The sequence below is a fragment of the Neolamprologus brichardi genome, chromosome 9, assembly GCF_056152115.1.
Source record: "Neolamprologus brichardi isolate AB-2024 chromosome 9, ASM5615211v1, whole genome shotgun sequence".
In the NCBI taxonomy this organism is placed as follows: domain Eukaryota; kingdom Metazoa; phylum Chordata; class Actinopteri; order Cichliformes; family Cichlidae; genus Neolamprologus; species Neolamprologus brichardi.
Window position 1 is genome coordinate 12,348,329 of NC_142112.1, and position 11,365 is coordinate 12,359,693.

Consider the following 11,365-nt stretch of genomic DNA (forward strand, 5'->3'; position numbering starts at 1 on the left):
ATCTGTAAGCACCGTGGCGTTAGGACAACAAACAAGCTGAGCAGGCCACATCAATCAAAATCACGGGCCCCCTTTCAAGGTTAGACCACTGAGTGAAACGTGTCTGACAAGCCCGGCCACGCAGCATTAAAGCGTCTAGAAGTCCCTCGTCTATTCAACTAAAGGGCCTCCTCTCCTTCCTTTTCTCCTCTTTTTCTTACATTTTCTTACAGTTAATAGATGTAGAGAGCCGAGATTACCAAATGTTGTCCTGTGTAAGGAGTCGCTCCATTCGGCTCCCTTTTTTTCTTACAATCTGTTTTGGATAAAGGAGTTGAAAAAAAAAGCATAAGGCTGACAAATCTAAGCTGTGTGGGCTGCAGCTCCACTCCACAAGAAACTTCCATATAGGGGAAGCTTGTACTGGGTTGGAAAGAAGAAAGAAGGAGCTGAGCAGTGTGCCAGGAGCAGCTTAGGGATAGTAGACCCTGGCAAACACAAGGAGCTCACTCCCACACTGAGATGACGAACAAAACGGGCAGAGATGTGAGACGCTGATGCTTTTGTGCTGTCACAGATATGTGACTGCTGACTTGAAATCCGGAGGGTTGTTCATGAGCCCGGAGCTTGTCGTCTCCCTCCCTCCCCCCCCCCCCCCCCCTCTTTCCCTTCCCTCCCTCCTTCCCTCATCCCTCCTTTCTCCCCTTCTCCTCTGCCGTGAAGTGGACCTGCCTCCTGCTGTGAGGCAGAGTGGCTCACCTCCCGGTTGTGGTTAGGTTGTTGTGCATGAATCAACGTGGTGACAGAGCAGCAGGGAGGATGGCAGATGCCACGGCCAGAAAGCTTTTCAATCAGACTGCCCTTCCAAGCTGCAGCCAAGGTGAAACACTTCACCGGTGGATGAAAAAAAAAAGACCCTGAACCCCACGGTCACTCTCACTCGCTCGCACACACACATGCACACATGTGCCCAGACCTACTTTAATCCCGCTCATTAGCTGGGGAGTAAGCCCTCCATGTTTAAGAGAGATGAAGAAGGAGAAGAAAGAGAGTAATGAGAGTGAAGGTCAGTGGTTTTCTGATGCAACATCTCTGTCTGCTGTCTGTTCTGCTCTGCTCTCCTGTTAATTAACTGCGGCTTTCATTTGCTTTTTGCTTTAAAAGGCTCACCTGCCTCATTAAGAGTTGCGTTTTTTGCACCGAGAACGCTCGCCTGGGGAAGTTTTTTTTTTGGGAATCCTTGCTGGCAAAATAAGGCTCCGTATAATTACAGTGAAGTCCAAACAAGACACGTTCAAAGTGGATTGCCTGCTCTTTGAGATGCTGCTGACAAGCTTTTTTTTTTTTTTTTTTTTCCTAAGACGCAGTGTTTCAGTGTAATTTCGCCTCTGATTTGATTTCCATTGTTGTGAGCTGTAGGAGTCTGTTGCTGCAGAGAACATCAGGTGCACAATTTGAGCTGCCTTGGTCAAAGGCGCTAGTTAAAAGAAGTGGTGTCGCCCTACGCGCTCCATTTTGCTGCGCCGATTTCACGGCGCCAATTTGACCTCCCCTAACCCCACCCCAGCATGGATGCTTCAGTGACATGCACTTAAAAAAAACACACACATAAAGAACAGAGTGACAGCAGAAATAAATGCCCTCTAACAGGCTGTAAGTATCTCTAATAATCCATGTCAATTGAGAGACCCAACTGGCAGCACTGTGGATCACAGCCCCTCCTTTCAGAGTTACCACCGCCACATCACCACCTGCTAACAGAACATTTCTGTTGCATTCCTGTTTTTTTTTTTTTTTTCGTTTTAATTATTTTCCTCTGACGGCTACTAAACAAACAGTCCACCTGTGCTCCTTTGCCTGCAGTTACCTTGCGCAGCCGGTTTTGAGAAGAATAAGCAACACTTGTTGCACGTATGAGCTGTAGTGTCAGAGCAGCGTTTTGTTGTTGTTGTTGTTGTTTTTTAACTAACTTTTTGTATCTGCTTAACTGAAATCTTTCCCTGCACAAAAGACACTGGTGCTCAGGGGAAAATGAAAGCAACAATGCTGGTAAAACAGCAGAACAGCTTCAGGGACTGCGACACTCAAGCACCAACACAAGGGCTGGTTGTTTCAAAGTGTTGCAGCCATCTTCCAGAGACCACACGGGGAAAAGAAATGCATGTGTGTTTTGGATCTCATAAGATTTTATTTTTCGTGCTATGACAACTTTGTATTTTTTTCATCCATTTTCATGTGAGCATCAGAATTAAGTACGAATCTAGTAAATGTTATGTTTGTTTTTTAACGAGGAAATCATAGTACAGCTTGTATAGAAAATAGAAGCGTTCCTCTCATGTGGTGGCCCTCTGTGCGGGCTTGTGCCTTGGCATATGCCACATCCATTTTTTGAGCCTCGCCTGCAGCTGCAAGATAAGTTACAGAGTGATTGTGAGGTGGGTAATCAAAACAAGCAAGCAGCAGCTAAGATTAAGGGAGGAGCCCTTGTCCCCCACCACCACCAGCCGTGAAGCTCTGCTGGTCGTTATACTGTAGCTGCTGTGTGCTATTAAGGCTGGAATGGTAACAAGGGAATTAGGGAAAGTGGCAAAGAGGATCTTGTCCCTAAATCCCCTTCTGTCCTCCACTCTCACTTCCTAGCAACAGGTGGCAGTCACCTTTGTTGGACACTGTGCCCATGTTGAGTGGAGTTAGTGGGATTCCGCATGACAAAGAAAGAGCCATGGTTACAGGGTCGGTTAATACCCCCATCCCCCACTTCCCAAGTTCCTGTCACCTCTGGAGCTCTGACCTGGTCTCCATGCCACAAGGGGTAGGATGCCTATTATAAAAGGGACATAGCAGAGAATGTTTGTCTTCCCAGCAGGCCAAGCAGCTCTGTGTGTGTGTGTTGTCAGGGGTGGGCTGGGCTGGGGGGGACTCAGTAGGAGACTGGAGCAAAGGGGCATAAGGACAGAAAAAGGAGAAAATTAGAATTAAAAGAGGAAACTTTTCCAAGCTTACAGGCACCTGAAGATTTGAGGGGGGGCTCGATGACTTTTGAACTCTGTGTTTTTGATCTCACGCACAAAGAGCTGCTCGAGAAGGCATTCCTTGAATATCTCCTCCGCTTAGTACCATCCTGCCATACGTGTCACCTGAACCCCTCCTCATGCTACTCTGCACGTTGGAATTTCAGCAAGGTCTCAGGAAAATACCAGGGAAAGGCAAAGAAAGCAGGGAAGGCTAAGAAAGAGGAGGCTGTGTCTCCTTCTCGTTTTTATCCCTCTCTCTGCTCTAGCACGACTTCGACTGGCTTACAAACTGCAAGGGAGCTCTCAGTGAGCTGAAGACAGGAGAGCTTTTTTGGAGGGGGTTTGTTTTCTTGCTTTTTTTTTGGTTTGGTCAGCAAATCCAATGCTATCAATGATTCATAATGTTGTCAGGAGTACATCATATCTCGAGAAAGTTGGCTCCCCTCCTCGACTCAGCAAGAAAGGCGGAGGAGGAGGAGGAGGAGGAGGTGGAAAGAACAGCCTCCAGCTTCAGATGAAATATTTCTAGGTCTTGGTTTAGATGAGTTTAAAACTAGAAACTTTCACCAGATTTACTTGAATCTCACAAAATAATAATAATAATAATGATGATGATGATGATGACACGAGTCTGTTAGTCAAATATAAAACCTTCCCATCGCTTCTTTAGATCCATCTCCACTTATACCTCCCCACGACAGAGCTAGTGGAGCCAGATGAGCCTGACAGGCCTTATCAGATAACCGTGAATAAAGAGAGAGAATAGGTGAGCGGAGCGAAAGCATATCTGTTTACTCCAGCTTTTCACTCCGACTAAGCTCGCTCATTCCGACGACTTTCCGAGCGAATTGACTTCAAATATTTGCCTTGATGCGGGCTGCGCCTTTGCCTCAAACTTCATTAGCTGCGTGAAGCAAGTGAGGGCGGCTCCAGCTCCCCCCAACCCCCACGAAAACTCCACTCTGTGAAAGTCTACAACGGTGCGTGAAAGGTAAACACGTTCTGCATTCAGAATCGCAGGGCTCACTTAGTCGCCTTATCTCCGTGATGAAGTGTTTTCCTCCTCCAGCTCTCAGGATACAGGCCCCTGCACTTCCCCAAACAAACCTGTCAAGGGGAGCGAGCACGTGCAACAACAGCAGCAGCAGCAGCACGGCAGCCAGGCTCCACTCGCAGGGAAGCCTGTTTTTCTTTTCTTTTCCAGGAGCACCACTTTGAGTGCTTCTTGTTTAGTTTGCTGATAAGACCCATGTTGGAGAACATGTGGTGCATGTGTGTTCCATTTGCTCACTAATTAGATTGCAAGGCAGTGCACTGAAGCATGCATTGTAACCCCACCGCCTCCGCCTCCACCCACTCTGCAGGTCCATCAGATAAGGAAGCCATTCTGGGCTCTCATCAGTTTCCATTATGTAAAGGGTTGACTTGGTGAGTGGGGCTCCAAGAGGGGCTCTGATGGCTCAACACAAATCGCACCCAACCCAACTACTGTCTGCAGATACATGAGTCACTTATGTTCCCTCACTTATAATCAAGTTACCCATGGACATTGCCATGTCAGCTATTAGGCCAGCAATCAGCCTTCACGTTGCACAGTGCCATAGTTTTGAAATTAAGGAGGGTGGAGTGGAGTGTGAGTGTGTGTCTGTGTAGAATATGTTACGAAGTAGAAGCAAAGTCCCATGAAAACCACTCCATTAACAGCATTAAAAATGAAACGGCACGCCGGGTTAAAAATAGGAAAAAAGCTGTGGGTTAGGCTGACCCCATTTTCAGGTGCAATCTCTGTGAAGCCCACATGAATCAGAGAATGACTCAAGTCATCTGGTAATTTTTTCTTTCTCCTCAGGACAAGCAGGTTATAGCCTCCTAACCACTGCAGACTGAGTCTTCTTCAAACGTAACGAGAAGCAAAAGAAAATCAGAAGCAGCAACGAGGCGCTCCTGACACCCACTGCACAAACTTCATTTGCCTACGAACGTATGAGCGACCGGTTAACTGGAAACCACCGAATTTGTGGCTGCTAAATGAAAGAGCAGTGCTAATTTGCAAATGACACATCAGTGGCTCACTAAGCTCAATGTCCTCCCTCCTTTCAAAAAAAGACCAAAAAACCCTTCCTTGCTCCCACAGCAACTCTATTCTCCCTGCTGCGTGTGTTTAGACACAGGAAATTCATTCCTGACTAATTTGATTAACATAAGCATTGTCACTGCTTCCCCTACTCCTACTCCAGTCCCTTCCTCACTCTCAGTTTCTAACTAAGGACCTCAGACAGCTTAATGGCCTCCCTGGTGCTGAAATCGAACCCAAAAGAAGTGTCAAAGGAGCACCCACACTCCAAAGGACTCCAGCATCCCGCTCTGCACTAAACCCCTGTCAGCAGTAAAGAAAGGCTAAAGTGGGATTTAAATCTGGGATTAAAATAAATAAATAAATAAAAGAAGCCTGCAAGCGTATACACTGGGGACAATTCAAGGAGCACAAAAGAAAGTGTAGGGTCCAGGTTTTGGGTGGAGCGGGGATACAGTAACAGGATCCAGCAAAGCCCTCTACTCTCTGGAGCCCTGCAGCGTAAACAAACAGCTGAGACAGAGACAGGGCAGAGGCACCGACACACATGCACACACACACACAAAACACCACATCACACACAATCAGACTGAGGCAGTCTGCCCAGGCAAGGCTCACCTCAGGGCACCCACGCTGACACCGGCTCATCACATTACTGTCTGTCTCTGGTTTCATCGGCTTAAACTATCTATCTGACAACAGCTTAGCCTTTTTGCTGGATGCAACAGCTCACAGCTTACAGGTCAAATAAGGATCGGTAAGTAACCGTCGCTGAGAGCGCCACCTTAAAAGAGTGCTTTCAGTAAGTTAGGGGTGAGGTGGAGGGGCCCTAGTGAAAATAAATTGTCAGCCAGATAATTTCACTTTGTTCTGACTTTATTAAAGTGGTTGTCTAATTAAAACAAGCCGTTTTTAACGCAATCGCTTCTTTTTCTTGATTTGTTTAGAAAGTAATTGGATTTCGAGTCACTGGTTTACTGCTCAGACACTTTTAATAGACACTCTTTTTTCATGCAGTGCAGAAAGTAGCCGCAATTAAATGCCTCTGCTGAGGTTTTGGCCTCTTCAATCCCCTCCACTTCCCCCTTCCCCTCGCTCTGTCTTCTGTAGAAGCACAGCAGTTCAAATCAGTATTAAATGCTGGTGACTTCATTCCACAAAGACGAAAATCAAGGACATTCCAAAACCAAATGGCAGGAGCGAGACATTCCTACTCCCCTATGTAGTGCCAGACCTGGATTACAATAACACAGTTTTCACTGAGCCCACCTCCGACACTAGATGGCGCAGTTTCATGAGCAATAGACATGAGGGGAGAGGAGGAGTGGGATTCAGACTGGCGTTATAGACAGCACTGTAACAGTGTCTGTACATCAAATATAAATAAACTTAAATCTGTAGGTGCTTTTTCCACTGCCAACAGAATGAAAGCACACATTTACTGTTTTTGGCAGAGGTCTCACTGTTTTTTTTTTTTAATTCCCCATCTTTCAATCAAATTGGGGCCCCAGGGGACAAAATCTGCCTGAATGAACGAGCATTTGTATTTGCACATGTGTTTTTCATAGAGAAGAAGCGCGGTGCACGTACTTGCACTCCCTGTCCTCCAGATCAAAATGCGGATTGAAGTTGATGAGGATCCGCTGGTGAGGACCAGGCGCCGAGATCACCCACACGCATCTCTGAGAAGGGGGATAAGACGCGGGGTATCCGGGCGAAGTGAGGTAGTTGGCGGTTGAGATTCTGATGTTGCCTCCACATTTATCTGGAGCGGGGAGGGGAGAGAAAATAAAAGAGAAAAGTTCTTAGAGGATACGGAAACAAACGAGAGTGATACATCACTGGCAGCTCAGAGAGACACAATAGTTTGGACTACTACAGCGAGCTTCACAGGACCATTTCTCGCACACACAACACACTGTAGACAAATCATCTTCTTCTTAGAAATAACGTTTTGGTGTAAGCGTGGAGCGAAAATGTTGTTCCAGAAAACCAGACCGCTGCTCTGCGAGATGTTGCAAACATGCGTATCTATCTTTAGAGTGGAAAAAATAATCATCCTTTACCAGATTGCGCCTCTGCAGTGAGGGATAGTCAACAGCAGAATAACGCAGTGATGGAAAATTATCAGTAACGAGCGAGTGAAATTCACTTAGTCGTTAATTTCATGCTGTGACATGCACACGCTTAAATTACACTGCCACACATTACGAGGGGAAAATGATAAGCCTTTGCTGACTGATCCATATAACACAAAGGACCGAACAAGAAGACGCCCTTTTATTATTTACTGTTTATTTATTTGTATTATTTGCAGTCATTCTCCTTTAATCTTGCATGTAAAAGTATCCACTCGTTAAAAAACAAAGTTCCTTTTGCTTTTATTTCTGTGTTATAAAAGCTCATGTGTGGTTTCCTAACGCATTCCCCCTCCGACGTCTTTCACAGCGGAAAATAAAAGCTGAAGTGAAACAGAACCTCCGAGAATAGAAACCGGGAAAGTTGTGCAAGCCGAGCGTTTGGGCTGACTTTTTGAACTTCATCCTGACTTAGAAATTCTTTAGCAGGAGCACAAGAACCCGGGTGCCCTAAAAAAAAGTAGTTGAATTGGTTTAAAAACTGCTTAATTGTTGGAATTAAGTCTTTTAAAAAATATCTGCAAAGAAAGCAAATATTCAGGAGTATTTTAACGGCCTTTTGGTAGAAAATATTTGAACGGAAACAAGGTAACAACCCTAACGCGCTGGACAACAGGAATATCAAAGAGATCCCATAAATACAAGTGAAATCATATAGCAGTAAAAAAGGTTTTAACGAAGGCTACAGATGAGTGTCAGTAAAGTCACTTTACTAAGTCTGTGTGGAAATAATATCAGAGGGGTTTTCTTTAGGCGTTGGTAGAATGAGCAGGTGAGCGCCTTGTGAGTTTGCCCGGAGATCAGCGAGGGCTAATCTTTAGAAAAAACACCGGGATTAGTAGCTTTGCAGTGTACATAAAATCTGTATTTATAGAGAGATCAGATGTCACACTTACCGTTTTTGAAAGCCTTGGCCACCGAGAGGATTCCCATGAACAGGATAAAGACTAATCCACAATGCATCCTTGTTTTATCACCAGGAAAAAAAAATAAAATTACGAGTATATAGATATAAAAAACAAAAACAAAAATCCTCTGAAAATAAACTCCTCCAGAAGATGTTTTTTTCCTCAAGGGAAAGTATTCTTCTCTCCGCTCTGTCCAACAAATAAAGCTGAAGTGTCTCTTAACGAAGTTAGGAGTGATCTGAGTGCGGGCTCAGGTCGCTGGCATCCTGTCATTCAGCTCCGGTTTCCTCTCGCCTGCGCCGTCTGCTCTCCACTCTCCAGTGCCGACCTTGCCATATCCTCTCCAAAAGAAGCCAGAGCGCAAGGCGGACGAAGAATCAGCCACTCCAACCCTGTCTTTTGCGTCCTTGGCCCTTCAGAAGGTGCCCGGGCAGGATGTAATCCTTGGCTGTGGAGTGCACAAAAAACAAAACAGCACAAACGTGAGAGGTGAGCAGACTATGAAAGCGTGTCGCCTCCGTGCGCACTGGACATTCCCCAAAAGTGTCTAAAAGCGCCTTATCTGACACAATTAAGACTCCGAAGGCACGGGTACACCCCTTTCCCCCAAATTGTGACCCGCTTTGCTTCAATAGGCTTAGAGTAGAGAATGGGAGAGGTTGGTGATTGGCTTGATTACAAATAGCCAACCTCTGTCTGAGAGGCGTCGCGTCTTTATAAGTAAGGAGAGCGGCACACTGAGTGTCAGAGCACCAGCGGTCCGTTAAGTGACACTACTCTCTCTCTCTCTCTCTCTTTTACTCACTCACGCTCTCTTCCGCTCTCTGTGACAACAAGGAGTCTGACATTAATGCAAAACGTAGCGACACAACACTACCCCCCGCAACTATCTCAAATCTCGCCATAAACAACAGCAGCAGCAGCAGCAACAGAATGCTACTCCTGGAGGACAAGCTACCACTCAAGCCTGGATTTTAGGCTGTATTGTAGAGGGCATTTCCCCGGGATGTGGTCATTAGCTTGTGTGTGGGACCGATGCCTTTATGTGATAAACCAACGGATAAACCTGATCTTTTCAGCCAAAGTTCCCCTTTGTGGGTGCAAGTCCTAAAAAACACAGAAAACAGAGCTCAGATGTAAGCCAATTTACATCGAAGTGCTTATTGTGGGCCTATTTTTCCCTCTACAAAGTGTTTCCATCTTTCTCTTTTATTTTGATTTTATTATTATTATTTTATTTGCATGCCTTTTATCCACCAGGAGCTATGTAACGCTACTGTTCTTAATAACCACCCCACATCAGTGACACCATTTAGCTGGCACTCTGAAAATGTAAAAAGAAATCAATTAAAGCATAAATTACGGTGTAGCCTCGAGTCGGTTACTCAAGGCTGCCCTTACTGGGTCACACTGCACAAAGAGGAACGAACCTCAGCAAACACAGCATGCTCTACTCTAAATTCCTGCATTAAAAGAAAGCAAGCCAGTGTATGAATAACAATAAAATCGACGGTAAGATAATAAGATGGTCATATCAGCCAAATGTGTAAAAACTGTATTACATTAAGTGGACTCAAATCAGAAGATTCCTTTCAGTCTCTCACACAAGTTAAATACATTTACAAAAAAAAAAAAAGCTGCATTCACCTGCTTCTTCAGGACTCGCAAACCTGCAGGCATCCAACCCTCCCCTCTCCACTTTCAACACGAGTGGAGCGGAGTGTAGGATCCGATAGGCTTCCCCCAAATCCTATTAAAATGACACCAAATCTTCTCCCGAGCTTCCAAAAGAAGCAAGCCAACGTATCCTCCCCCCACGAAAAAAGAAATAGAAACTCCTCCCTGGGCTACACGCCGTGGAAGAATCGCAACCGCAGTCCAATCCAAACCGCGCAAAGGCGCACAGCCGACACCGGGAGACGCTCTCCCCTCTCCGCGTACAGACGGTCCCTTCGCCGCGGATGTCTCTGGGTCTCCCGGGCTGTTTAGCTCTCATTCACACGCGGTCCAAACTGCAATACGACCAGCGTGTGGAGGAACAGTGTTGAAAATTCTTCAGTGAGAGAGGTGGGATAAAAAAAATCAACAGAATAAAAATAAAAGTCCTTATTGGTTTAATTCAACTTGTTTCCCGTCCGTTTCTCTCCGCGCGCCACCGCTCTCGGCTCCTCCACTGATGCAAATGCAGAGGGTTTGAGTCCCTTGCTAGCCACACACACACGCCCCTTTACGAGAGAGGAGCGCGCGGGCGTGCGCGTGTCGGTGTGTGAGTCTCTGCAATGCTTATGCAGATTTCATTCAACTGCCTTTCTCTACCTGCCCGTGGGCTTTCTTGGCCCCTTCGCGATGTCACATTACAAGTGAAATACTGAACCGACAACGTCTCTGCGCACGTGAGCCATCATGAAAAAAGGGGTATTATTATTATTATTATTATTATTATTATTATTATTATTATTATTATTATATTTTTTATTCATTCATTTATTTGTTTAACCAGCTTGATGATGAACTTTAAAATCCACGTAGCAATGTCGCATTAACACAATATAGACACTGTGTGGTCCTGTACAGTTTCTGGAAGCTTAGAGGCTCGACGAAGTTGTGCTGCTGTGATCAAAGAAGCTGTGAGCTGGTCGTGAAAGACATTAGGGATGTAAGAAGCAACACTGACAAGGGAGATCAAGTTGGCTAATCATGGACAATATAGTCCCTTCATTTCTTCATCCCTTTATTTTTATTATTCACTTATAATTCATGAGAAGCGAGACGTTTTCCAGATCAACAGATTGTTTAGCGGAGAGCAGAGTGACAGCAAAGGTTTTCCTCATGAATGAGGTTGTGAAGTCATCGAAAGGAACTCCTCTAATGACATTTCATCACTTAGTTTTGTCAAAACATCAGTGGTCTATTCAATTGTGCAACTTTCCAGAAAGAGGAACTCAAAGCAAAGTTTCATTGTTTCACACAGATTAAACTTCCTTCATTCTGCTTCTTTAGTCGCACTCGTTTGCCCCCAAAGCCTTGCGAACGGGCTTTCACTGGAGCTCTCTCTGCTGTTTTTAGCTCAATTAACTGCAATAAGCGGAGGTTTCCGTGCGCAGGTCCGTGGCTGGCAGTTTTCTGCCCTGTAGGGGGCAACAAAGCAGGCGAGCAGCTCAGAGAGAGCAACCCATTGCTCCTCAGGCTCACCTCACTGTGCTGCCTTTGAGATTGCACAGCTGTGTTTATAACCAGAGCGCACTGATTCAA

General features: G+C 45.5%; 1 protein-coding gene across 2 annotated transcripts in view; it reads right to left on the reverse strand.

Annotated features, from left to right (window-relative positions):
- The window catches only part of nrp1a (neuropilin 1a), a 62,441-nt gene extending 52,160 nt beyond the window's left edge, over positions 1 to 10,281 (reverse strand). For both annotated transcript variants that reach the window (XM_035913750.2, XM_006804520.3), the window contains exons 1-3: positions 9,761 to 10,281; positions 8,102 to 8,561; positions 6,658 to 6,832 (exon numbers count right to left, since the gene is read on the reverse strand). In XM_035913750.2, the coding sequence (XP_035769643.1) occupies positions 6,658 to 6,832; positions 8,102 to 8,168 (242 nt within the window). In that variant the 5' untranslated portion in view covers positions 8,169 to 8,561; positions 9,761 to 10,281. The remainder of the gene's footprint in view (positions 1 to 6,657; positions 6,833 to 8,101; positions 8,562 to 9,760) is intronic.
- Positions 10,282 to 11,365: the final 1,084 nt, after the last annotated feature.